This window comes from Chanodichthys erythropterus, chromosome 8, assembly GCF_024489055.1.
Source record: "Chanodichthys erythropterus isolate Z2021 chromosome 8, ASM2448905v1, whole genome shotgun sequence".
Classification (NCBI taxonomy): Eukaryota; Metazoa; Chordata; class Actinopteri; order Cypriniformes; family Xenocyprididae; genus Chanodichthys; species Chanodichthys erythropterus.
Genome location: NC_090228.1, coordinates 23,453,535 through 23,477,098, shown reverse-complemented (window position 1 = coordinate 23,477,098; position 23,564 = coordinate 23,453,535). Strand labels below are relative to the sequence as shown.

General features: G+C 39.2%; 1 protein-coding gene across 1 annotated transcript in view; it reads left to right on the top strand.

Annotated features, from left to right (window-relative positions):
- Positions 1 to 23,564, top strand: part of LOC137024622 (protein phosphatase 1H-like) — a 178,058-nt gene that overhangs the window by 132,759 nt on the left and 21,735 nt on the right. Inside the window, exons 8-9 of the mRNA XM_067392374.1 lie at positions 11,271 to 11,378; positions 19,936 to 20,087. Coding sequence (XP_067248475.1) covers positions 11,271 to 11,378; positions 19,936 to 20,087 — 260 coding nt within the window. The remainder of the gene's footprint in view (positions 1 to 11,270; positions 11,379 to 19,935; positions 20,088 to 23,564) is intronic.

The following is a 23,564-nucleotide window of genomic DNA, read 5'->3' as shown; positions in this document are numbered from 1 at the left end:
CATGCTTTAACTTTGCAATTTCTAGTATTACATTAGTATTGCGTCCTTCTCATGAGTATTTAATAATTTTTGACTTTTCAGTCTGAGTTAAATCTCTTTTTTGGCTCATTTTATCTGTAAAAGAAAACCTGCCTAATAATTCTGCACACCTGAATATAGGGCATTCTTCATTTCCAGCCTTCATGAACAATGATATATCACTTATAAATGATTAAAAACAATAATAATAGTAGTTATTAAGATTGATGTGGATTGGAATTGGTAAAATGTGCTTGGAAAAAAAATATGATCAGAAAATCAACTTGCCTAATAATTCTGCACTCCCTGTATTGTTAGATTTTGCTGTATTTGGCCGTGCAGTCGTTTGGGTGGCTCCCCAATGCATTCGATTTCTCTAATACATAAAATAAGTAAGCTTGACCAGAGTTCTTATGGGGAGAAGATGATATTGAAGGTAGTAGTGTAGCACAGTTCTTCAGCAGCGATGTCAGCGTGTCGGCCTTCAAAACATCTTAACCCAAAGTTCTGTCTGTGGGACAGAACTTTATACATGACATCAAAAGGGCTACAAACAATAGAACCTGTTAGGACCTCCCACAGGAGATCGATCTACCCTGCAATCTACTCTGAGCAATGCTGTTTGTTTGTTATTCACACCCATCAGTTTCTGTGGGCCATACGTCTGTATGGGCCATTTGGTTCACACCTTTACAAACACAGAGTTGATTGCATCTGAGGCACAGTCACAATGTAAATCCATCAAACTAAAGATAATTGAAATACACATAATCTTTCACTATATCCCAATTAGAATAAAGAACTTAAGAATAAAAATACTTACCTTTCACAATCAACGGCTTGATCTAGTTGATCCTCAAACTTAAATTGAAATTCATGCTCTTCCTTGAGGTAAATTCTTCCAGAATTATTCTGACTAAGCTTGATGCATTTTCTAAGGACTATCAGAATGGACTTCATTGAGTTCTCTTTCGAAAGGGAACTTCAACTCTGCGCTGAATTGCGCTATGGGGAACGTCACTCATGACAGGTGTTCGAAATGCCAAGAATTACAATCACAACTCCAATCCTATTGGCCGGCGACAGCCTATGACGTCGAACGGCGCGAACCGTGACGTATAAAGGGAGTGCCTGAGTAAGCAGTCAACATCTTCTCATCTTTTCGAGACTGTTTTGTTCGTGCCTGTCTCACTGTTCCGGTAAGAATACTCTAATCATGTCTGAAAAACATTTCAGGAAGTGTGCTGATCCTTGTCCTAGGTTTCTCACACCTGGGGACACACACAACCTGTGCGTTATGTGTCTGGGCGAAGAGCACGCACGGACAGTGCTTGAGGGTGCTGTCTGTGTTAACTGTGATCGTCTGCCCATGAAGACGCTCCGTTTTCGTTTGGCCCTCTTCTCGAGGGGAGAGACGACAGCACCGTTGCCCAGTGGTTCTGGCCCTGCTCGTGCTGAGGCAGAGTGGCGGCTGAAATCATGGGGCTCTCAGGTGGAGCTCGCCGAGGAATTTGAGAGGGGTGTGAAGCTCTCTCAGGCCGAGGCGACTGACGAGGACACGCTCCTGGATGATGATGACGTCCTGTCTCTGACGTCATCGGATCCAGGAGCAAGTGCTCTGTTGGCAGCAAGCCCCAGAGAGCAGGAGATGGCTGAGGAGGAGGAAGCGGGTGAGCCCGCGGCCTCTCTTAGGCCACCCTGCCAGGCATATACGGAGTTATTGGAGGTTGTGGAACGGATCTCGCTCTAAGGGCCACAGAGCGACATCTGTGGCTTAACTGTGCGGACATCGGGGAGAAAGAAAAGCGTTTTCACCTTGATTCCCCAGTCTCGCCATCTGAGCTTTTTGGCATCGATCTCTTCTCGTTGGGGCTGAAACATCCTGCCCTCGCTCGCTTTCTTCTTCCACCTCCTGGCAGCATTGATAGAACATTCTGTATGCTCAGGCTTTTGCAGTCAGGCTGACAGTTAGGGCCCATGATGAATGTTTTTCTGACTGCCTGCCATCTGGCTTGATAGTGAAAGTACTTTTAGGCTTAAAGGACTTTGGATTTTCCTTCTCTACTCTGACAGAAGGGAAAGGTATCTTGGTTCTACGAGCCGCAGGAGGTAAGTGAGGTCTATTTATCTCCTCTAAAAAAAAGAAAATGTAGACCTTATTTTTTCCTGTATAGTTTCCCTGAGCATATAGTCTGGTATAGAAGAGGTTAATTTGGGCTTGATAACTGAAACGCTAGGTTGGCTAGTTATACTCGCGGCTGCTGTTTGCCACTGTGTTATTTTTAGCCTCCTGTGTTAGAGTAGCTTCTCTGCTAACACTTTATGCTTGTTTGGAGTTGGCACTCTTCGTTTCAGTTATGTGCATTTGGTCGGCCTTTCGGCCGCCTGGCGCTCGTCTTTCCTGGCTTAGTAATTTTTAGATGAGCCCAAGCGTGGCATGGTCTTTTTAGATTATAGCTAGCGGCTGGGCTAGGTGTAGGTGTTTGCATTCTTCAACACTATTATCACTATTCCTTGTGATTTCCTAGTTCTGGCCTCCTCCTGAGGGAGTTGTTGGCCGTATGCCCTTTTTCCCCCTATCATTTTTTCTGTGTAGGTGCTATAGCTTTTTAACAGCTAGGTTTAGTCTGTTATGATATGATGCTGTATTTCACAGGTGGTAGACCCTTATCTTTAAGAAGATAAGTTATGCAGTTTTGCTAGGCCCCACTTTTGCTTACAATGTTTCACAATGAGCCTCTTGAATTTTATTCAAGTTTGAGATACGATTCTACTCCTATAGAAGCGAGTTTCGTTCTCTAGGGTTCATTACAGATTCCAGTATAAATCTGTTCTGTGAAACATTTATCCTGTTTAGATGGCATGTATTACAAAGCATTCATGTTTGCTTTGGGGTTCTAAGCTTTGGCCCTACATACATATGTGCTGCCACAGGTTAACGCCTGTTTCTGTGATAGCAGGCTGTGATTAGCCTCTATCTATGAACGTGGTGTTTTGTTGTACTCCACGGTTAGGGTATGTATTTTCTGAGTACATCACCTGTTGGATTGCACACTCAAGTGAGTGTAGAGAGTCTTATTCTGGTTAGAATAGCTAATCTCTGTTAAAGGATTACTCCACTTTTAAATAAACTTTTGCTGATAATTTACTCACCCCCATGTCATCCAAGATGTCCATGTCTTTCTTTCTTCAGTCGAAAAGAAATTAAGGTTTTTGATGTAAACATTCTAGGATTTTTCTCCATATCATTCATTTCAATGGGCACCAAACGTTTGAAGGTCCAAATGGCAGTTTCAGTGCAGCTTCAAAGGGCTTTAAACGACACCAGACGATACCAGACGATGAATAAGGGTCTTATCTAGTGAAACGATTGGTCTTTTAAAAAAATAATAAAAAAGTTTAAGTTTTATAAGCACAAATGCTGGCCTTGCTCTTTTCTCCAATGCGCGTTCGTGACATCACTTAATACGCAATTATGTTGAAAAGGTCACGGTTGACGTAGGCGGAAGTATCGAGTCAGTGTTTACATTACAAATGTGCGGAAAGAGGATCGTATACACATATTCAAATGTCTTTGTGTCAGTTAATTGTTTAATCCTTTGAGTGGTATGGTCCCACATATGGGATGTTTATTTCTGTGCCCCATGGCGTACGGTTCCACACATGGGATTTAGAATGTTCAGCGACGTCACATAACTGCTAGATTCAAACTGCTTTCGCGCTCTGGCTGCGAGACGGATGCGTGCTCTCTTGTCATCACAGCTATGCAGTGTTTTCTATGGTGGCCGAGAGAGCTCAATGCGCTGCAAATGAAAAAAATACATGCAAATAGAGAAAACACCAGCAAATAAAGAAAACATCTTCATCAGTTTGACAACACATGCGCTGCAAATTCCACAACACTTACAAATAGTGAAACGCACTGCAAACTCCACAACACTTACAAATAGTGAAACGCGCTGCAAACTCCACAACACTTACAAATAGACAAAGATGTCTTTTTGTAAGTGTTGTGAAGTTTGCAGCATGTTTGTTTTTTTGTAAGTGTTGTGGAGTTTGCAGCGCGTTTGTCTTTTTGCAAGTGTTGTGGAGTTTGCAGCGCGTTTCACTATTTGTAAGTGTTGTGGAGTTTGCAGCGCGTTTCACTATTTGTAAGTGTTGTGGAGTTTGCAGCACGTTTCACTATTTGTAAGTGTTGTGGAGTTTGCAGCGCGTTTCATTATTTGTAAGTGTTGTGGAGTTTGCAGCGCGTTTGTCTTTTTGTAAGTGTTGTGGGTGGAATTTGCAGCGCATGTGATGTCAAACTGATGAAGATGTTTTCTTTATTTGCTGGTGTTTTTTCTATTTGCATGTGTTTTCTTCATTTGCAGCGCGTTGAGCTCTCTCGGCCACCGTAGTTTTCAGCCACATAATGTTTCTTTTAAGGTTTCAGACATTTAAATACGCATAAGCACCATTAAACGATACATTTGGAGTTTAAAAAACACACACTGATGTCAGACGTCAGTGGAATCATCAATAAACAGTGAATTCAAATATAATTTGCCGACATTTATTCATATCAGACACACATAATGGGTCTAAGTAACTATAAAGTTTACTCTCTTATTCTTCCAGTTCACCAGCCACTTGCATATATTTCAGGAGAAACTGATGTATTCACCTGCTGTAAATCAGACTGACAGAACTCTGTGAACTGCAGTGCCAACTAAGTTGGCGGCGCCCATCTCGCATTATAGATCAAGATAAAGATCATTTATAAAAGTTTTTAAAAAACAAAACACACTCATTCACACATATTTGAGAATCGGAATATCAAATAATTGAAGACATGTAAGCAAGTTTGCGAATATTTTAAATAAAAAAGGAAAAACAAAATAATAGTGATCTGTCTCTCATACAGTGTTATTGTGGCTACGTTCAGCGCTCGTGACACGCCATGGAAACAATAAGGGCAAACATTCTAAAATAAGGGTCGCCTTAAAAAAACTCATATGGCGGTCAGAATATTTTAAACTCACGCTTGAAAGGTGTGCGTATCCTGGGTGTTTTAATATTAGAAAGCCTAAAAGAATTTTTGTCAGGACAGAAATTTGTGACTTTTCAGAGATTTCCTATGCACAATCCTGAGCTAATGAAACTGTGGTTGCTATGCCTACGTCAACCGTGACCTTTTCAACGCAATTGCGTATTACGTGACGTCACGAACGCGCATCGGAGAAAAGAGCAAAGCCAGCATTTGTGCTTAAAATAACCGATCGTTTCGCTAGATAAGACCCTTATTCATCGTCTGGTATTGTCTGGTTTCGTTTAAAAACCTTTGAAGCTGCCCTTAGGAGAGATAATTAGGAAGCATGGTGTTAGTTTTCACTGCTACGCTGACGATACTCAGCTCTATATTTCCTCGCGCCCTGACGAAACCTACAAATTCACAAAACTAACAGAATGCATAGCTGACATTAAAAACTGGATGACAAGAAATTTCTTATTAATAAATTCAGAAAAAACTGATATCCTAATCTTTGGACCAAAAACTTCCTCACGAAAAAACCTTGAATACTGTCTAACACTTGACGGGTGCTCCATTAAATCTTCGTCCTCAGTTAGGAACCTGGGTGTGCTCTTTGATACCAATCTTTCATTTGAAAGTAATGTTTCTAGTATCTGTAAAACTGCCTTCTTCCATCTAAAAAATATATCTAAATTACGGCATATGCTCTCAATGACAAATGCGGAACAGTTGGTTCATGCATTCATGACCTCAAGACTAGATTATTGTAACGCTCTACTGGGTGGTTGTTCTGCTCGGCTTTTAAACAAACTACAGTTGATCCAAAATGCGGCAGCTAGAGTTCTTACTAGAACCAGAAAGTATGACCATATTAGCCCAGTTCTGTCAACATTACATTGGCTCCCTATTAAACATCGTATAGATTTTAAAATCTTGCTACTTACTTATAAAGCTCTAAATGGTTTAGCTCCCCAGTACCTAAGTGAGCTCTTAATGCATTATAGTCCTTCACGTTTATTGCGATCTCAGAATTCAGGCCAGTTGATAATACCCAGAATATCAAAATCAACTGAAGGCGGCAGATCCTTTTCCTATTTAGCACCTAAACTCTGGAACAATCTTCCTAGCATTGTTCGGGAAGCAGACACACTCTGTCAGTTTAAATCTAGACTAAAAACACATCTCTTTGCTCTTGCATACACATAACACATTATCAATACATTAACATTTTTCAAATCCGTTAAAGGATTGTTACGCTGCAATATTTAGGTCGGCCGAAACCGAGAACATTTCCTATAACACTAGATATACCTGTACATCAGAATAAGAATGGCATCTCCGCTAATATCTGTCTCTCTGCTTATCCTGAGGTTTGCCGGGTGCTGGATTCAGGCCGTATCCAGATCAGATGGAGAACCTGTGTCTGGACCTGACTACAACGTAGCCCAGGAGACAATGGGCCTACAGACCCAGCTCTGGCTGCATCTATAATTCAGATTTTTAATCCCCGTATCCGCTTACATATATTTATATATAATCTATTTTTAATCTCTATAATAAAAATGTATAATTCAGATTTTGATCTCCATATCCATTTACATATATTATATATATCTTCCAAGGGGTTTTTTCCCTCCTAGGACTTTTTTCCCAGTGCTAGCACGCTGGGTTTTTCTCCTAGGGGGTTTTTTCCACCCCTGGGAGTCAGCCGACATTGGCTTAATGTAGCACCATCTTGTATATGTTACATATTACCACGCTTGGTTGTACAGCTTATTTTTTAACCACTTCCCTTTTTCTGTGCTTCTAATATGTAAAGCTGCTTTGAACAATTACCAATTGTAAAAGCGCTATATAAATAAATTTGACTTGACTTGTCTTGAAGCTGCACTGAAGCTGCCATTTGAACCTTCAACCGTTTGGTGTCCATTGAAATGAATATGGAGAAAAATCCTAGAATGTTTACATCAAAAACCTTAATTTCTTTTCGACTGAAGAAAGAAAGACATGGACATCTTGGATGACATGGGGGTGAGTAAATTATCAGCAAAAGTTTATTTAAAAGTGAACTAATCCTTTAACTCCCAGTCAATCGTGACCACAGCAGCTGTCTTGCATTTGCTGTTAGATTGTTGGCTCTTTATTGTAGCCTCTCTCTTATCACAGCTTGTTTTTAGGCGCTGTTGGTTATGATCATGAGTTTGCTCATGTATTTTTAGCACTACCTTAGGCTTGCTAAGATGCTCACGTTGTCTGGGGTAATAGGCCTGTTCGGCCTTCCTCAGACCGTGATAGCATTCTTATGTACCGAGGTACATTGCATGTTAGAATGTGCAGGCTTGAGCTCAGGTTTGGTAACTAGTTCCCCACTTATCGTGTAGGATCTAGACCTGCCCCCTTGAGCTTGGGCCCTGTTATGACCACAGGCTGGCGCCACATGGTGCAAAAAGTAGTAGGCCTTGCCAGGCCTCCTTTGTAGCTTCTGTGTTGACCCAGCCGGGTTGGTAATTTCTGGACTCATTCCATGGTTGAGTTATGTCTTTGACTCTCGCCGCCTTCGGCCGCGCCCACCTCTGTACGAATAGGCCCTATGTTGGGCCTTTCATTGAGTTCTGTGGCGTAGTGTGTACTTCTTATACCCGAGGGCTTTTCAAGTATCTTGCCTGCGGGCTGGCCCTAGTCATGAAGCTACCACTGGTTGATGCCATATGTTCATAGAGGTTGTAGGCCCCCGTCAGGGCCTCCTTTCTGTATGCATGTTGGCACAGCCTCGTATGGGCTTCTATGCGACTCATCACCATGGATGGGTCTTGATACCACTAGTGTATATGGGTTGTAGGCCTTCGCAGGCCTCCTTTGTGCCACGCTGGAGTTTGGCTTTGTACTCCTCTCGCTTAGAGAGTAAAAGGTGTTTTTACTGAGTACATGGCTGGTTTGTGCTCCCCTGTACCAGGGTTCTCTATCGCACAGCTTCCTCAGCGCTTATCAGAAGCTGAGTAGATCCTAGGATGAGTGGTCTTACTCCCCTCAGTACGAGGGTTTATAGCCCTCAGCTGAGTTCCGCTCTTCAGGATGCCCATCTCTGCATGTGGGTTTGAGTTGCTCACTGCCCATTCGCAATTACTCTTACCTGCTCTCCTCTTTGGAGTTTGCGCATTGGAGATTCTGTATGTCAAACCATGTTTGGCTTTCACTAATTAGTACGGCCTCCTTGGTGGCGTCAGGGGTGAATTGATCCCCCTAGTGACTGGCCGGGATTCCTTCTGGTTCCCTGGCCACATTCCCTTTAAGTGACCACTTCAAGTCAAGTTAAGTCAAATTTATTTATATAGCGCTTTTTACAATTTGTAATTGTTTCAAAGCAGCTTTACATATTAGAAGCACAGAAAAAAAGAGAAGTGGTTAAAAATAAGCTGTACAAGCAAGCGTGGTAATATGTAACATATACAAGATGGTGCTACATTAAGCCAATGTCGGCTGACTCCCAGGGGTGGAAAAAAAACCCTAGGAGAAAAACCCAGCGTGATAACACTGGGAAAAAAGTCCTAGGAGGGAAAAAAACCCTTGCAAGATATATATGTGTAAATGGATATGGAGATCAACATCTGAATTATACATTTTTATTATAGAGATTAAAAATAGATTATATGTAAATATATGTAAGTGGATACGGAGATTTAAAAATCTGAATTATAGATGCAGCCAGAACTGGATCTGTAGGCCCATTGTCTCCTGGGCTACATTGTAGTCAGGTCCAGACACAGGTTCTCCATCTGATCTGGATACGGCAAACAACTTCCTACGGGTTGTTGGTCCCAGATGCCTTGGCAGGCCTGTCACGAAAGGCCTCTTTTAGGCTCACCTTGGGCAGTTGGCCGTAGGGAATGCTGTCACAGACAGCCTTGGAGAGTTGCTCCCGTTTTTTCCCTGGAACTGCCAGATGTTTATCCAGACATTCTGGGCATGCACTCTCCTCTAGCATGGCGGCGTGGGTATATAGTTCCCCATAGTGCAATTCAGCGCAGAGTTGAAGTTCCCTTTCGAAAGGGAACGTCTCAGGTTACGCATGTAACCATGGTTCCCTTAGAACAGGGAACGAGACTCTGCGCTTTCTTGCCATGCTTCGGGGTGCCTGCAGAACAGTCCCTCAAAGACAAGAAGGTGTTGACTGCTTTCTCAGGCACTCCCTTTATATGTCACGGTTCGTGCCGTTCGACGTCATAGGCTATTGCCGGCCAATAAGATTGGAGTTGTGTGATTCTTGGCATGAGTGACGTTCCCCATAGTGCAATTCTGCGCAGAGTCTCGTTCCCTGTTCTCAGGGAGCCATGGTTACATGCGTAACCAGAGACGTTTCCTTTATTTTGCAAAAAGCACAACATTTTGTTTTTACTGTGAGTGTACACAAAAGAAGACATTCCACAGTTTTTAATAATATATAACTCTTATTTATATGTCCAAAATTGACAGAGTATTTTTAGTCTCTTTCGCACTGGTAAAAAAAAAAAACAAGGTGGTATCGCCGATGCAACGGCCGACCCCTGAGTTTTAACATGGAGATGATCTCATCATAAGCCATTAGCTCCCTTGGGTCGGCGGTCACCGCAATTTTTTTCTAACCAGTGTGAAAGAGACTCAAAAAATATGTTGCACACACAATTAAGAGTTATACACCATTTTAATCTGTGGAATATCTTCTTTTATTTGTGTACACTCAGAGTAAAAACAAAATGTTGTGCTTTTTGTAAAATAAAGAAAACTAACATGATGCGTGATCTCTCGTCTCCCTCTGAACGAAGTCCAATCTGATAGTTCTCAGAAAATGAACTGTAACTTAGTGAATACTAATCACAAAAAAATGAGACTTCTGTCTAAAAAAATGTTGACATGTCAGGTTTTAAATCGTGTAAGTCAAATCCAAAATAAAAATTCTGTGTTTATGTATCTGTATGAAAAGAGAGCCATGTCAGAAGTCCGTGATTCAGCTCATTATCCACTAATGCGACCACGCCCCCGGAGCCAGAGCTATTCAGAGGCAAATTCTGAGTCAATACTTGTATACATCGTCTCAATCGTGTATTTATTCTCTTGAAAGTGTTTATCTGGATGTTAAAGCCATGGTTAGCGACCTCTAGAAGACATGCCGTTAGTTCCTGGTTCCTGTTCTTCTTTAGATGAATTTGTGGACTTTTTCACAGCCTACCTGACTGAAAGGGCTCATTAATATGCAGCTCATTAGAAGTTCTTTTGTCTTCTCAGGTGTAAATGACCTTTATTTGATGATGATTCATGCCTCCACGCATACTGTGTTTCTTGACCAAAGATGTTTTAGAAAATTTAAATCTCTCTATTGTTTTAAGCAGGCAGCATAATTTTTACCTCATTTTGAAGCAAAAACTCTAGTCTACAACTTACAATACCCAGAAGTCTTGTGAATACAGATTTAATATATATTTTTTGGCTTTATTTCAATGACTTTAACTTTTTTGTTTTTTCAATAACCATGCATAAACGTTATTCCTTCAAAAATACAAACATGTACATACATGTTCCTCACATATTATTGTAGCCTAGTTTGTGCTGAATACAGTGTAATGACACTTTTTCCATTAATGTGTTTATGAACAGCTGAAAAAAGCACAAATGTCAGGGCATGTCAAAACTTCTCCAGGGCCCCAAAAATCCTCAGACCCCTGAGGGGTTAACTGACAAATCATATTAAACTTTTCATTTTGACAAGCGAATGGCATGCACATATAGGAAGAGTGTAAGCTAGAAAACTGCTTATTATTGACCATTGATTTAATAATTATTTTAAATAAATATACAAAGTTATATAAACTAAGTCACTGATGGTAGAGGTGTTAGTGAGGCCAGCAGGGGATACCCCAGTATAGTGACGGGTAACCTATACTGTTACAAACACCATCCTTCGGATGAGACGTTAAAACCAAAGTCCTGACTCTCTGTGAGCTATGACCAGGCTGGGAGACCAGCTTAAACCAGCTGAACACCAGCTAACCCAGGCTGGGAGACCAGCTAAGCCAGGCTGGAAGACCAGCTAAAACCAGCTACTTCCAGCTTAAACCAGCTAAGACCAGCCAACCAGCTTAGGCTGGTTTTAGCTGGATTTTTCAGCAGTTTCTTTCATTCATAATATAAGCCCTATTTTTCAGTGTATAGTCCTATGTACTTTTCTAGTCTTGTGAATTTATGCTTATTTTTTATTTCTCACACACAGGCACGAGTGATGGCCACCATAGGTGTGACTCGCGGTTTAGGAGACCATGACCTCAAAGTCCATGACTCCAACATCTATATTAAACCCTTTCTGTCCTGCTTTCCAGAGGTGAGCTACTTTTTAGTTAAATTCAAATGAAACAATGATTAGAAATGTTATCTTGAAGGCATTGCGGGATTATCAAGCAAGATATCTGCACATTGTGTCACAGCTGGTTGCAAGTAGTATAAAGGTTTATTAAAGGTGCTCTAAGTGATCCTGGGCGGTGTAAATTTCTGTTGACGTTCGAAGTGTTGTCAAACAAAACAGAGGCTAGCTAGACCCTCCCTCCTCCTCCTCCTCCTCCCCCTCCCCTCCGTGCTTCCTGAAACAGTCATGAACTCGCATTTAAAATCATTCTTGTCGGTTATTGGCTGGAGCATGTTTATTATGTTTTGTGGTCCAGGCTGCACCCGTTTGTTTTTATTGCCATTTTCGGAGCTTGTGGCGACTACAGAGACCGCATTTTTTTACAGTGTGTTCAGGGGACAGGCAGCTAGCGGATAGTGAGGAGATGAGTACCTTTAACGAACTAGAAACAAAAAAAAACTCGAACTGAACAAAACACAAGGCTAAATACACAGAGAAACTAACTAACAAAATGAACATCAGGTGCAAATGATGATCATACAAATGGAAAAACTATGGAAACAAATTGACAGCAAGGAAACAGAGCTAAACACTTGCAAAACCCACTGGCTCTCCCTGGCTAATAATGAATACTAGTTGGTGAAAGGGTGATCAGTGAATCAGTGCTTGAAGTAGAAAAAAAAACTGTTGGTACTCCCAGGGGGTTGAAATCTCGATCCGGGGGCAATTATTTTCCTGTAATTTTTCCTGTACAAAATATTATCACTGTAAAGCTGCTTTGACACAATCTGCATTGTAAAAAGCACTATATAAATAAAGGTTACTTGATTTGAGCCCAGAAAGTGCTTTGCCATTGAAAATCGTTAAATCACTGTTAAAAAAATAATACATAAAGGCTATAATAAGACCAAACTTGAATGCATTTTATTTGAAAGGCCCTATGATACAATTCAAAATTCAGAAGTGCTAATCCCCCATTATGTTTTTCATGCTAGAGTGTTTCAATTTTTAATCTGGGTTGTTTACCATTCCAAATAAATTTACGAATTGTAGGCAGCGGAATCATGGCGCTAAGAAAATTAATTAGTGGCAACATGTTCGTTTTAACACAAGCTATTCTGGCATGTAATGATAGTGGCATTGAGGTCCATTTTCTGAGATCTTGTTCGACCCTGGCTTGAATTTGTAGATAGTTGGCATCAGGTATTATAACATGGAGGGATGAATGAACAACAATGCCTAAGTAACTGATTGAAGTTTGTACGGGAATATTACAAGGCAGTTTAACTTTCTTAGCCATACTATTAAGTGGAAGCAAAGAGGATTTACCCCAATTGATTTTGTACTCGGAGAACGTACTGAACTTTCCAAATACCTTCAGTATCTGGGGGAATGAAACTTGAAGTGATATGTGTTGTTTGTAAGAGTTAACTTAAATTGAACAGACATTTTCCTTATCAGTTGGGCTAGGGGCTCGAGTGACAGCGCAAACAGCATTGGGGATAAAGGACACTCATGTCTTGTACCTCTTTGTATGTTAAAAGGCAGAGAGTGCAATCCATTAGTTATAACAGAAGCAGTGGGGTTTTTATATAAAACATTCAACATATTCACAAAGCCTTTGCCAAAGCCATACGCATCCAAAACAGACCAGAGGTAATCCCAATCCAGCCTATCAAACTCCTTCTCCGCGTCCAAAGAAAGATCTGCAGCTGGAGTGGGACAAGCCCAGGATTCATGTATGACATGCAGTAGTCTCCGAATATTATCAGCCGCTAATCAACCTGACATGAACCCTGTCTGGGCGGGATGCGCTAATTTATTCATATACCGCTGCAATCGTAAAACCATAATTCTGACATACATTTTTATATCTGTATTTAACAAACTAATGGGTCTGTAATCATTAATAGTCTGAATGATCTTTCCCTTTTTGGGTATCAATGATATAAGTGCTGTATTCATCTGTGGATGAAAGGCACCATCCTCTACTGCCGTGTGGATGGCTGTCAAGAAGACAGGACTAAGTAAATCAAAGTATTAGAAATAAGGGGTCCGGGATCCCGTCTAATCCTGGTGCTTTGCCTTTCTTAGCACCTTGTAATGCCCTTTTTAGTTCCTCCAAGGTAACTGGTTGTCCTAAAAGTTCAGCTTCTTCATGACTAAGACGAGGTAAAATAAGAGATTGCTAAAAAGTAGTACAGCTTGGACTTGTGGGATTGAGTTCAGAAGTATAGAGTTTAGAAAAGAAGTCGGAAAATGCAGAGTTAATCTCTTTGCTCTTCCTTACCAGTCCTTTAGATGGGTGCTTAATTATGTCAATGTAGGCTTTCGCTTGACTTTGCTTCAGTCTTAGGGCTAAAAGTTTGCTAGGTCTAGCTGGTTCTGTGAATCACAAATTTGGATTTACTTCTCAGAAGCTCATTTAGTTCTGTCTTAAGGGTCGGAAGCATCTTAAATAGTGAGTGAGAATATGAAGATTTAAGCAACAGTTCAGTTGATTGACATTGTTTTTCTAAGTGGTCAATTCTCTGATTCTGCATCTTTTTTACATTTGTGGCAAAAGCTATGGAGAAATCTTTGATAAAACCTTTCGTAGTGTCCCAGAAAATATAGGGTCTACAACCGAACTAATATTAAATGAGAGGAATTCAGACAGGCCGGCTTTGAAATCTTCATTGAACTGGTTATTCTGTAAAAGAGAGTTGTTAAAACGCCACCATGGAGATCTTTCAGCAAACCAGTTACGTTCAAAATCTGCCATTATTGAATTGTGATCTGAAAGTATTGCTGGTAGTAACGTTGTCTGATCAAAAGAGTTCAAAAGTTACTTGGAGCACAATAGATAGTCTATTCTTGAATATGAGAGATGTCGTCTTGAGAAAAAGGTAAAGTTTCTACTTATGGGGTTCCCAGATGTCCAAACATCAGCCAAATTTAGCGCTTTTACAAAGTCATTAAGTGCAGCGGAAGAACTGAGCTGAACCTGATTGCAGGAGGAAGATCTATCCAACAGCAGGTCTATCACTGCATTCATATCCCCCCCGATAATCAGAAAATAGTCTATCAATGAAAGCAAATGATTAGTTACCTGTGGGAAAAAATTAGCCTCAAAAATTGTAGGGGTGTAGATTGATACAAATGCTATGTTCTTTCCCTTAATGTTTGTACAAAAATAAGCAAGCCTACCAGATTGATCTTGACTTTGTCAATCATAAGGTTACAGCTACGAGAAATCAAAACAATAGTACCTTTAGTTCTAGTATTATCAGTAGAAAAAGCTGCAACTCTATAAAATTTATGCTGTAGTCTTTGAACCAGTTTTAATTTCATTAATAAAAACTATGACGAAAAATGTTCGTTGACAACCTTTTTTCCATGACTAAGACAAGACGATGAGAGATGACACCAATGTAATTTAACGATAACGTGACTAAAACTACATATGCAGTATTGTTGATGAGACTGAAATGTGACTAAAAGACTAAACCCTTTACCAAAATCACTCTTTTGAAATCACTTTTTGTTTTTGTCGAATAAAGGAGACAAAACATTAGCAACATAGCAAAGATTAAGTAAAATGTGTTCTTTTAACAGAAAAGCTCTGATAGGGGGTTTAAATTCTGGAAATCTGGCAACCATAAGCGTGACCGCTCATAAAGACTGATGTACATTTTAAACAGTATTGTCAGTATTTTTGCTCTATTTTGCAACGAAAGCCACAGCAGAGTAGCCTGGTAATACCAGACTCTGCTACTTCACTTTGCTTCGTAGACAGAGTCTGGAATGGCATAATAGAGAAGTGTTTTCTCTCTCGCTAGGGGGCGCTTGTCTGAAGTTTAAAATCATTGGTTACTCGTAAGCCAATCAGATACGTTTAGTTATGACGTATGTTATGTGCCTGTACAGCCGCATCGAAGCACAGACATCATGCATCGAACTCAAATCTATAATTGAACTTCCACTGTAAACCTGTTGTAAACACATGATAAAACAAATGTTTATCAAACACTCTTCTTGTTCTGGCTTCAGTTTGAAAAAGAGTTGAATGTTCTCCATAACAGAGCGAATTGCATCCCGTGTCTCGTTTCCCATTTCCGCGGTCGTTTCGGTTTTCGATTTCTCTAACCTACAATGTAAAACTCGGCGCTTAGCATCTACGTCACGGCTCTCAGCCCGCCCTCTGTTCGTTGATTGGCCCGGCTGTTTCCAGACCGGTGGCAAACAGAAAGCTCTGACGCTGTATCAGACTGAGTACAGAAGCGAAATGAAATTGAGCGGAAGTAGGAAGTCTGACGTAGTCAGGCTAACAGCAGAGCAGCACACAAGCTGTTTCGTGAATGAATCTGCGGCTTTGAACGAATCATCAATGATTCAATGATTCATTCATAAATACAGTCGCTTGCTTTGATACTGAAAGAATGAATGACTCGATGATTCACTCATAAAAAACAGTGACTTACCACCACCTATTGGCGGTTTTAATGTAATATTTAAAAGTATCACTTAATTTTTTATCATCATTGTATTTATTGCATTTTTAAAAATATATATGTATTTAAGGCATTATTTATTTTACAAAGGTATTTATAAAGGTAAAAAATGCACTAGAAAAATCGATTTAAGAAGGTTATTGTCCCTTAATGGAAATGTATAACTGCAGTCTAAGTGGAAAAGAGAGGGTATGACAGATGTTAAATCCCTCAGGGGGCACGACACTCTAGAAAGTTTGAGAACCACTGAAAGAGGATATGTAAAATTGCACAAGTGCTACTGCTGCTATGAGTGCAATGTGAATACAGTCTCTTACCTTGATTCAAATTTTCATAAGCTTACATGAATTGGTCTAAAGAGAAAAATTATGACTTTGTCTAAACACTACATATAAAATAGCTAGCAAAATTAATGTTGGTAACTGTAGTTTGACTAAAAGTAATGACTAAGACTTGACAAAAATGTGATGACTTTTTGTCGTCTAAAACTAGACTAAGATATGAAAGACTAAAATGACTAAAATGTGACTAAGACTAAGGAGCATTTTCGTCTGAAGATAAGACTAAATCAAAAATGGCTGCCAAAATTAACACTGCTTTGAACATCTGCTCTCTTTAGATGGGTTTCCTGAATTAGAGCAATATCAATTGCTTTCACAGATAGATAAAGAATTTGGCTCTCTTGTTTGGACTATTAAGACCTCTATACTCTATACCTGTAAGATTGATATAATTTTGAATATATCCATAATCTATTGAAAAAGTGGTGTGTAATATTTAGTAGTAAAGTAATGTTTTGCAAAACCAAAATATATCTGCTTGACCTGTGACAAAACCAAAACAGTGCAAAAATTAGATAAAAATAACATGAACAAATACCCCCTATCAGAGACCGCAAAATCCCCCCACGTTATAAGGGCCCGTGGCAACATCCACCGTTGTTCACCAGAACATCCAACATCAACCACCTTCTTCCATTTTATCATGAAACATGTAGTATAACAACATTATTGCATAGTATAAACAGTAGTGACAGCCAAATAGACTATGTATACTATAAATGAACAGAGTATACGTGTTTGGCCTATTTAACCAGACAAAAAAAAAAAAAAAAAAAAACAGGACTCAAATCCACTAAAACAGATTGTTACATTGCTTGCACTTTACAGCATAAACAAAGTACTCACTCCTAACCCATCCAAGGACTTGCTTTACTCATCCATAGACTCTGGAGGAGGCGGCGGTCCATAAAAGGATAATTTACATCTGGCACCGGATGTATGGGTATTACGAGCTTCCACTAAGAATTCCTCTGCTTTTTTAACTGAATCAAATGAGTGTTGGCTACCACCAAAGCTGATGCAAAGAATGGCGGGGTATATGAGGAAGTTTGGAATTCCCAACGCATGCAGATCCTTTTGAATACGTGTTAATTTAGGGTGTGACAATACACCGGTATTGGCAATAACCACAATATTTAAAATGAATAGGACGCTTATGATATCATGACATGTAAATACTCCAGCGCCAGTACCTGATTGGCCTCTCAGGTGGCAGTATTGCACCTTAACATGGACACCTGTCAAACAAGAAGAATACACAGCGCGTCAGAGTGATAGGCTCTGTCCCAGGGCCGTCGCCAGAACATATAGAATGGGGGGGGGGGCATTCGGTTTCCATAGGGGGGCACACATTTTTATAATCTGAGAAACAGACTTTCGCCAAAATAATAATGTCCCGTATTTATTATTAATGAAATAGACTTCTATAATGAAATAAAGTTCTATATTACCACAAAAACACAAGATAGTCGATCCTAATTAAACTACACCAAAAACGAAACCCCTTTGCATTATGGCAATATACTTTGCAAACACGAGACACAAAAGCTTTTCAATTCCGAACAGCACAATAATTACATAATTGCATAATTACATAACAATTTACATAATTGTTTGTTAACCAAAATCTGTTGATTTCTGGAACGCAATGACAAGTCAGAGGTGTTTAATTTAGCACTGAACAAAAACTCGTTTTGAGCGGCGAGTGGATTTTGATTTGTAGACGCTGGCAAATATTCCTTCATTATAATTCGTTCTAGAAATCAACAGATTTGTTCGTGATTAGCTACAGTGCTCAACACTCCAACGTTGTAAAGTATTGTCGTTCTTCAGAGCGCAAACACAGAGGCGCACTGGATCATTTGCCAAATATGTTTCGCCAATATGCTAATATTAACTGATCCTAGACCAGTAGTTATGTGCAGTTTTTCCCTCTACAAGCAATCAGAAGCAGCAGCAGGTAGGCAGTGGTTTGAGTGAGAAAATAGTCTCAAGTCCATCGCCGAACCACACACACTCCGCCTAATTTCTATTTCATATTTCTGAAGACAATGTGTTATTTAAAGTTACCGTTGTAGAGAGAGTTTTCCTATGAGCTAAATGCTGCTGAAGACATTTTGTTCTGGAATATGTAAATAGCCAGATCCACAAATAAGGTTTTTGCTCTCAATTGGAAGTTTGCTGGATGACTATTAGGGGGGCACGTTGTGTCATCTGGGGGGGCACTGCTCCCTAATGCCCCCCCTTGGCGACGGGCCTGCTCTGTCCACACCCGAAAAAAAAGTAAGCTCGACAGTATGGGAGTTTTTCGGCTCCTTAGACAGCCCAATCCTCAGGATTTGCATAGCTACAGTCAGTGCAAAGGGTTGCAACACCACCAACCTTTTTAACCACCTCCGTGTCCATCACCCTGCAGATTACGCCATTTTACAGAGAGTAAGTTGCGCTTATTTTACTAGTCATGGAATGGGGAATGTTATTTTAACCTGCTAACAGAGATTTTCTTTGTACATATATTTAAATAAAGGGTGATTCTATTAATAAGTAGCCTACCACGTTTTCTTTACTGGTCTTACTCAACGTGATGTAACGTTAGCTATGCATGCAGTTATTTGCCCTCAAAATTCAAGATACATGGGCATTTTTTGCCCCGACGAGTTTTTGTCATTATATCATATTATAAGATGTGTTTGTATTACAATATCACACGAGCAAGAGTGCTGTTTTCCCCCAAATCAGCACAAATGCAATGTTCCTTCAACGTATTACATTTTAGACACAGTATTGTTAATATTTTCTTTCCTTCGGCAACGGAAATTTTAAAATTATGAACAGCAGAACAGAGCCCCGTGCAACAGAAATGTTTTTGTTACACTGACTGAATCCGCGTTTAGAACTAACGTTTTGAACAAATCTGTTGACTCAATCACTCATTATGACAGTGACTTGCTGCCACCTACTGGCAGTTTAGTTTAGTTTCATATTTAAGGTACATTTTAATTAAAAAGTAGAAAAAATCCATATTTAAATATTGAATTAAATATATGTATACATATTGTAAATGCTGTGTAAATTAATGCCACTTATCACTCTGTCACCACTGTATTGCAAAGATGGATTTTGTTGATAATGCTTTCATATGATTGGTAACAGCTATAATGCTATAACAGCTATAACAGCTATAAAATTAATACTATGCTAGTATTAATTTTTATTTCTTCAGGTCTTAAAAGCCTTAAATTTGACTTTAAAAATGTGCAACCCTGAAAGAGAAAAACTAAATCTAAATAAAGTAAAAAATATTTAGACTGATAATACCCCCCCATCCCCCCCCCCCATTCTTTTGGCCACAATAACTGTGGTGAGAAATATCTAATATCGTTGCAGCCCAAGCACAGACACTACATTCATTACAGTTAATAGGCACATTGTAACTGGAATTGGCCTTAAGACATGAGAAGATCTAGTGAATGAGTCAGTGCATGAGAATAAAAGCAAAATTGTTGAAAGCGGCAAAAGAAATTAAGACAGCACAGACCAAAGGTAATTTTATGTCATCTGACCCAAATGTTCTTTGAGGGCAGGTCAAAGCAGCCAGTGGCAGAATATGTAATGTGTAACATGGAACATGGTGATGTAATGTCTTATAAGCAGTTTAAGCCCTTATGATTCATACTGAATGAAGCTGAACTTTCTCTGCAGGTGAAAATGTATAACCTGACACAATATGAGCATGGAGCAGATGATGTGCTAGTCATGGGAACTGATGGCCTGTGGGATGTCCTTTCTAATGAGGAAGTAGCAGAGACTGTGACCTCATTCCTGGCCAGCTGTGATCCCGATGACCTTCACAGGTTTTATGTTTTTGATTATGTGCCTTTATTCGTGCCCATGTATGTGCTAGTGGAATTGTCATGCATTATAATTAAACATTATTGCACAAAACTTTTGATGATGTCAATTCCAATCAAAAATGGTATTTTGCCACAAGTTCATGTAGAAGTTAACCTATGTTGCATATTAGGCATATACCAAAACAGACAGGTTGTATTGTCCTCATCCTTGAAAAAAGCCATGATCAAAACTATATTAGATCAAAAAGCTATTACCAAAATGGCATTAAATTAAGAACAATTGAAAATGAATAGACAATTAGAAACCAAGATGTAATTTTAAACTTCAAGATTTTAATTTTTTTTAAAAACTCTTTTTGTACTGATTTTGCCATTTCATGTCCAGTGTAAATCCTCAAGCAAAACCAGTTCACATTCTGTGTTAAATTTACAATTTATGCATGTTACAAAGAAAAGAGTGTCCATTGAATGGCTTGACTAATTGCCTCTTGTTTTTATCTGGTTCTTCTGCTGTAGTAGGTTATATGGCACTTTGAACTGAAATAATTTGGCAAAATGATGTAGAATTCAGTTAAGACCTGGAACTAGCAACATACTGTAGAAATGCAGCTATTAAATAATCGGCTACCAGTTTATATTGAATATAGCCTTCAGAATTTATAAGTTTGATTTGCTGCCATATGTACATTGGTGTGATACACACACTGAACCAGTTTGGTAATTGCCTCCGGCCAGTGCAAAATTATCATAACGCCGTTTTGGAAAGCGGCAGGCTGGGACCTGCGGATGGCTGCATCAGTGTTGCCAACTTAGAGACTTTTCAGATCCCTTTTGCAACTTTTTTCCAAGAAAGCGCGTTGTGACGAATACTTGTGAACCTGATCTAGCTTCCGAGACCCACCGGTACTGCCACACGAGCGTGAGATCTTGCTTCTTTCCCGCTGCTGCAGGCACATATCTCTATGTCTGCTGTTTAGTGAGTGGCTGAGAGGAGCAGCGCAGTTAAGAATGTGTGCTCTGCCAGAGAACAAATAAAATAGATACTATTGCTTCTAACCTGAGTGATCATTTTACGTGTACATATAACGTTAGCTAAAATCACAGCAACTGTCTTTATCTTATGTGTATTGTGATTTTGTCAGACAACATCTCAATTATAAATCAGGATTTAGCGCTGGTTTAACATGTCAGGGTTCGACACTAACGCTTTTCAATTAGTCCGGGATAATTGGATTTTTTGAAGGAGCAAGTGAAAGAATTTTACTTGCCCTGACCTGATTAAAAAGTCAAAATGAAAAAAACACAAAAATTATTTTATTACATTTAGTGTAAGTGGCGATCGATAGTGGATGATAATAGGCTGTATAATGTAGTGACAATAACAAGGTTGCGCTGTTGAGGCTCGCGCAGCATCTCGAGGAGAAATGGAAACATGAGCGAAGCACACACAAAAAGAATCTCAGTTAAACATACTGCAGTAAAAATTCAAAATGTGGAGTTTTTATAACTTGATACAGTTAAGCAATATCACACGACCAAGAATGCCGTTTTCCTAAATAGGCTACCATCACGATTAAATACGTGACATTCATTTCATACAACAGTTCAGGTAAAAATATTTAATATTGTCACATTATAGAAGGAATATTGACTGTTTTTGTTCTATTTTAGCAGTGAAAATAGTTTCAAACAAAAATCACAGCAGAACCATAGCGTAGCAACAATCACCCTGCATCCCAATGTGCACACTATCCACCCTATCCACCCTAAATAGTATTGAATATTAATAATGTTACATACTATTAAGGATGGATAGAATGTTCATTGAGATGCAGGCTCAGCCTTGTTTTCATTACTGAATTATTCAGCAATTTTTAAGCATTTTGAGTTAAATATTTAATGAATATTTAAGTGCATTCATAAACAACTGCCTCATTCTTTAATGAATCAGCCATCGGAATGAATCGTTTAAATGTATGACTCCCTTATTAAGATGGTTACTTGACGCCACCTACTGGTGGTTTAGTTTAATTTTTTAAAAGTATAATTTCCCCCCAACATTTCTTACAATCCCATTACATTGTTTAATGCAGTTGTAATTTTTTTATTGTAAATTTGTAAATGATTTAATTTGGTAACAGCCCTTAGTGCCTTATTCCAATAAAATTTATTAATCGAATTTAAGAATTTAAAATGAAAGATGAATCATACATTTTACATGAATTGTACAAGATTTTTTTTTACACTACATTTTTTTTTCGAACAAGCAACTTTAAAAGTGAATGACAAGGCTCAATGTCGAGCCCTGTATGAAGTCTTAATGGGCCGCGTTTCAGTCACAATTTCATATTGTCTGACAACAAAAACAGAAAAATATATAGATGAAACAATTTTATTGGGAATTTGGCTGAAAATTATATTATGTGAGCAAAGAGTGTAGCAGCAGAGAAGCAAACAAATTGCTGCATGATGTCATCTATTGACATTTAGCGACATAATATATATGGCATTAAAAATGTAAAAATTGGCATCAAAAAGGCAATTAAAAAGCATTAAATTAGATTTGATGAAACCTGCAGAAACCCTGAAAAGTGTATATTCATTAGTTAGTTATTCTTTTGCTCACTTGACAGATGCTTTGCCAAAGCAATGGCAAATATCATGACGTTAGAAACCTTTTATGGTATTTTGAAAAAAGTAAAAAATATTTTGTGAATCATTATGAAACTATGGTGGAACGCCACAGACTAGGTAGATTATATCAAGTGTAAGTAGCCCCTTGCTGGCAGAGGCTATTTACACAAACTCTGCCCACCACTATCTCTTTGAGCCAGACAAAATTACAAAAGAAATCGTCTTGGTTTACAAATATAACCTAGAAGAAGGGAGGTCTTGGAGTCTCGACTAATGAGCTGATGATCTGAATCAGGTGTGTTTGATTAAGGAGACATAGAAAACATGCAGTGTTGGGGAGGAATGTGTTTGGGAACCCCTCTCCTAATGCCTTCCAATGCCAAGCACTAGAGAGCGGTGGTCTCAAAAAGATAACTCTCAATAAAAGGAAAGGAGACCTAACAACACTACCTGTCAAAGAGGCTCACTGAGAGCCGAACCACCTTACATTATTGGTAACAGACCAAGCTCCTATTGTAAATTTTAGTTTTCTTATTATTATTCCTCCCGAATGGGAGTCTATGGCAGCCAGGAACGTGCACACATAAAAGGGGGCTTGAGCACCTGCCCTTTTTCTTCCTGGAGAGAAAGTGCCCTTTTTTCAGGGGTGCTTTTTTTTGTTTTTTTCAATAAATGAATAAATATTCTTGTTTGCGCACAGCTTCCCTGTATAAATATATTTACTGAATAAAAAATAATAATAACAATAAATACTATATATCAGGTCGGCTTTGTCGAATTCAGTAGCCCTCCCTCTGCGACACACCATTCATTCCCGCATGCTCGCGTCCCACGCTCATGTTT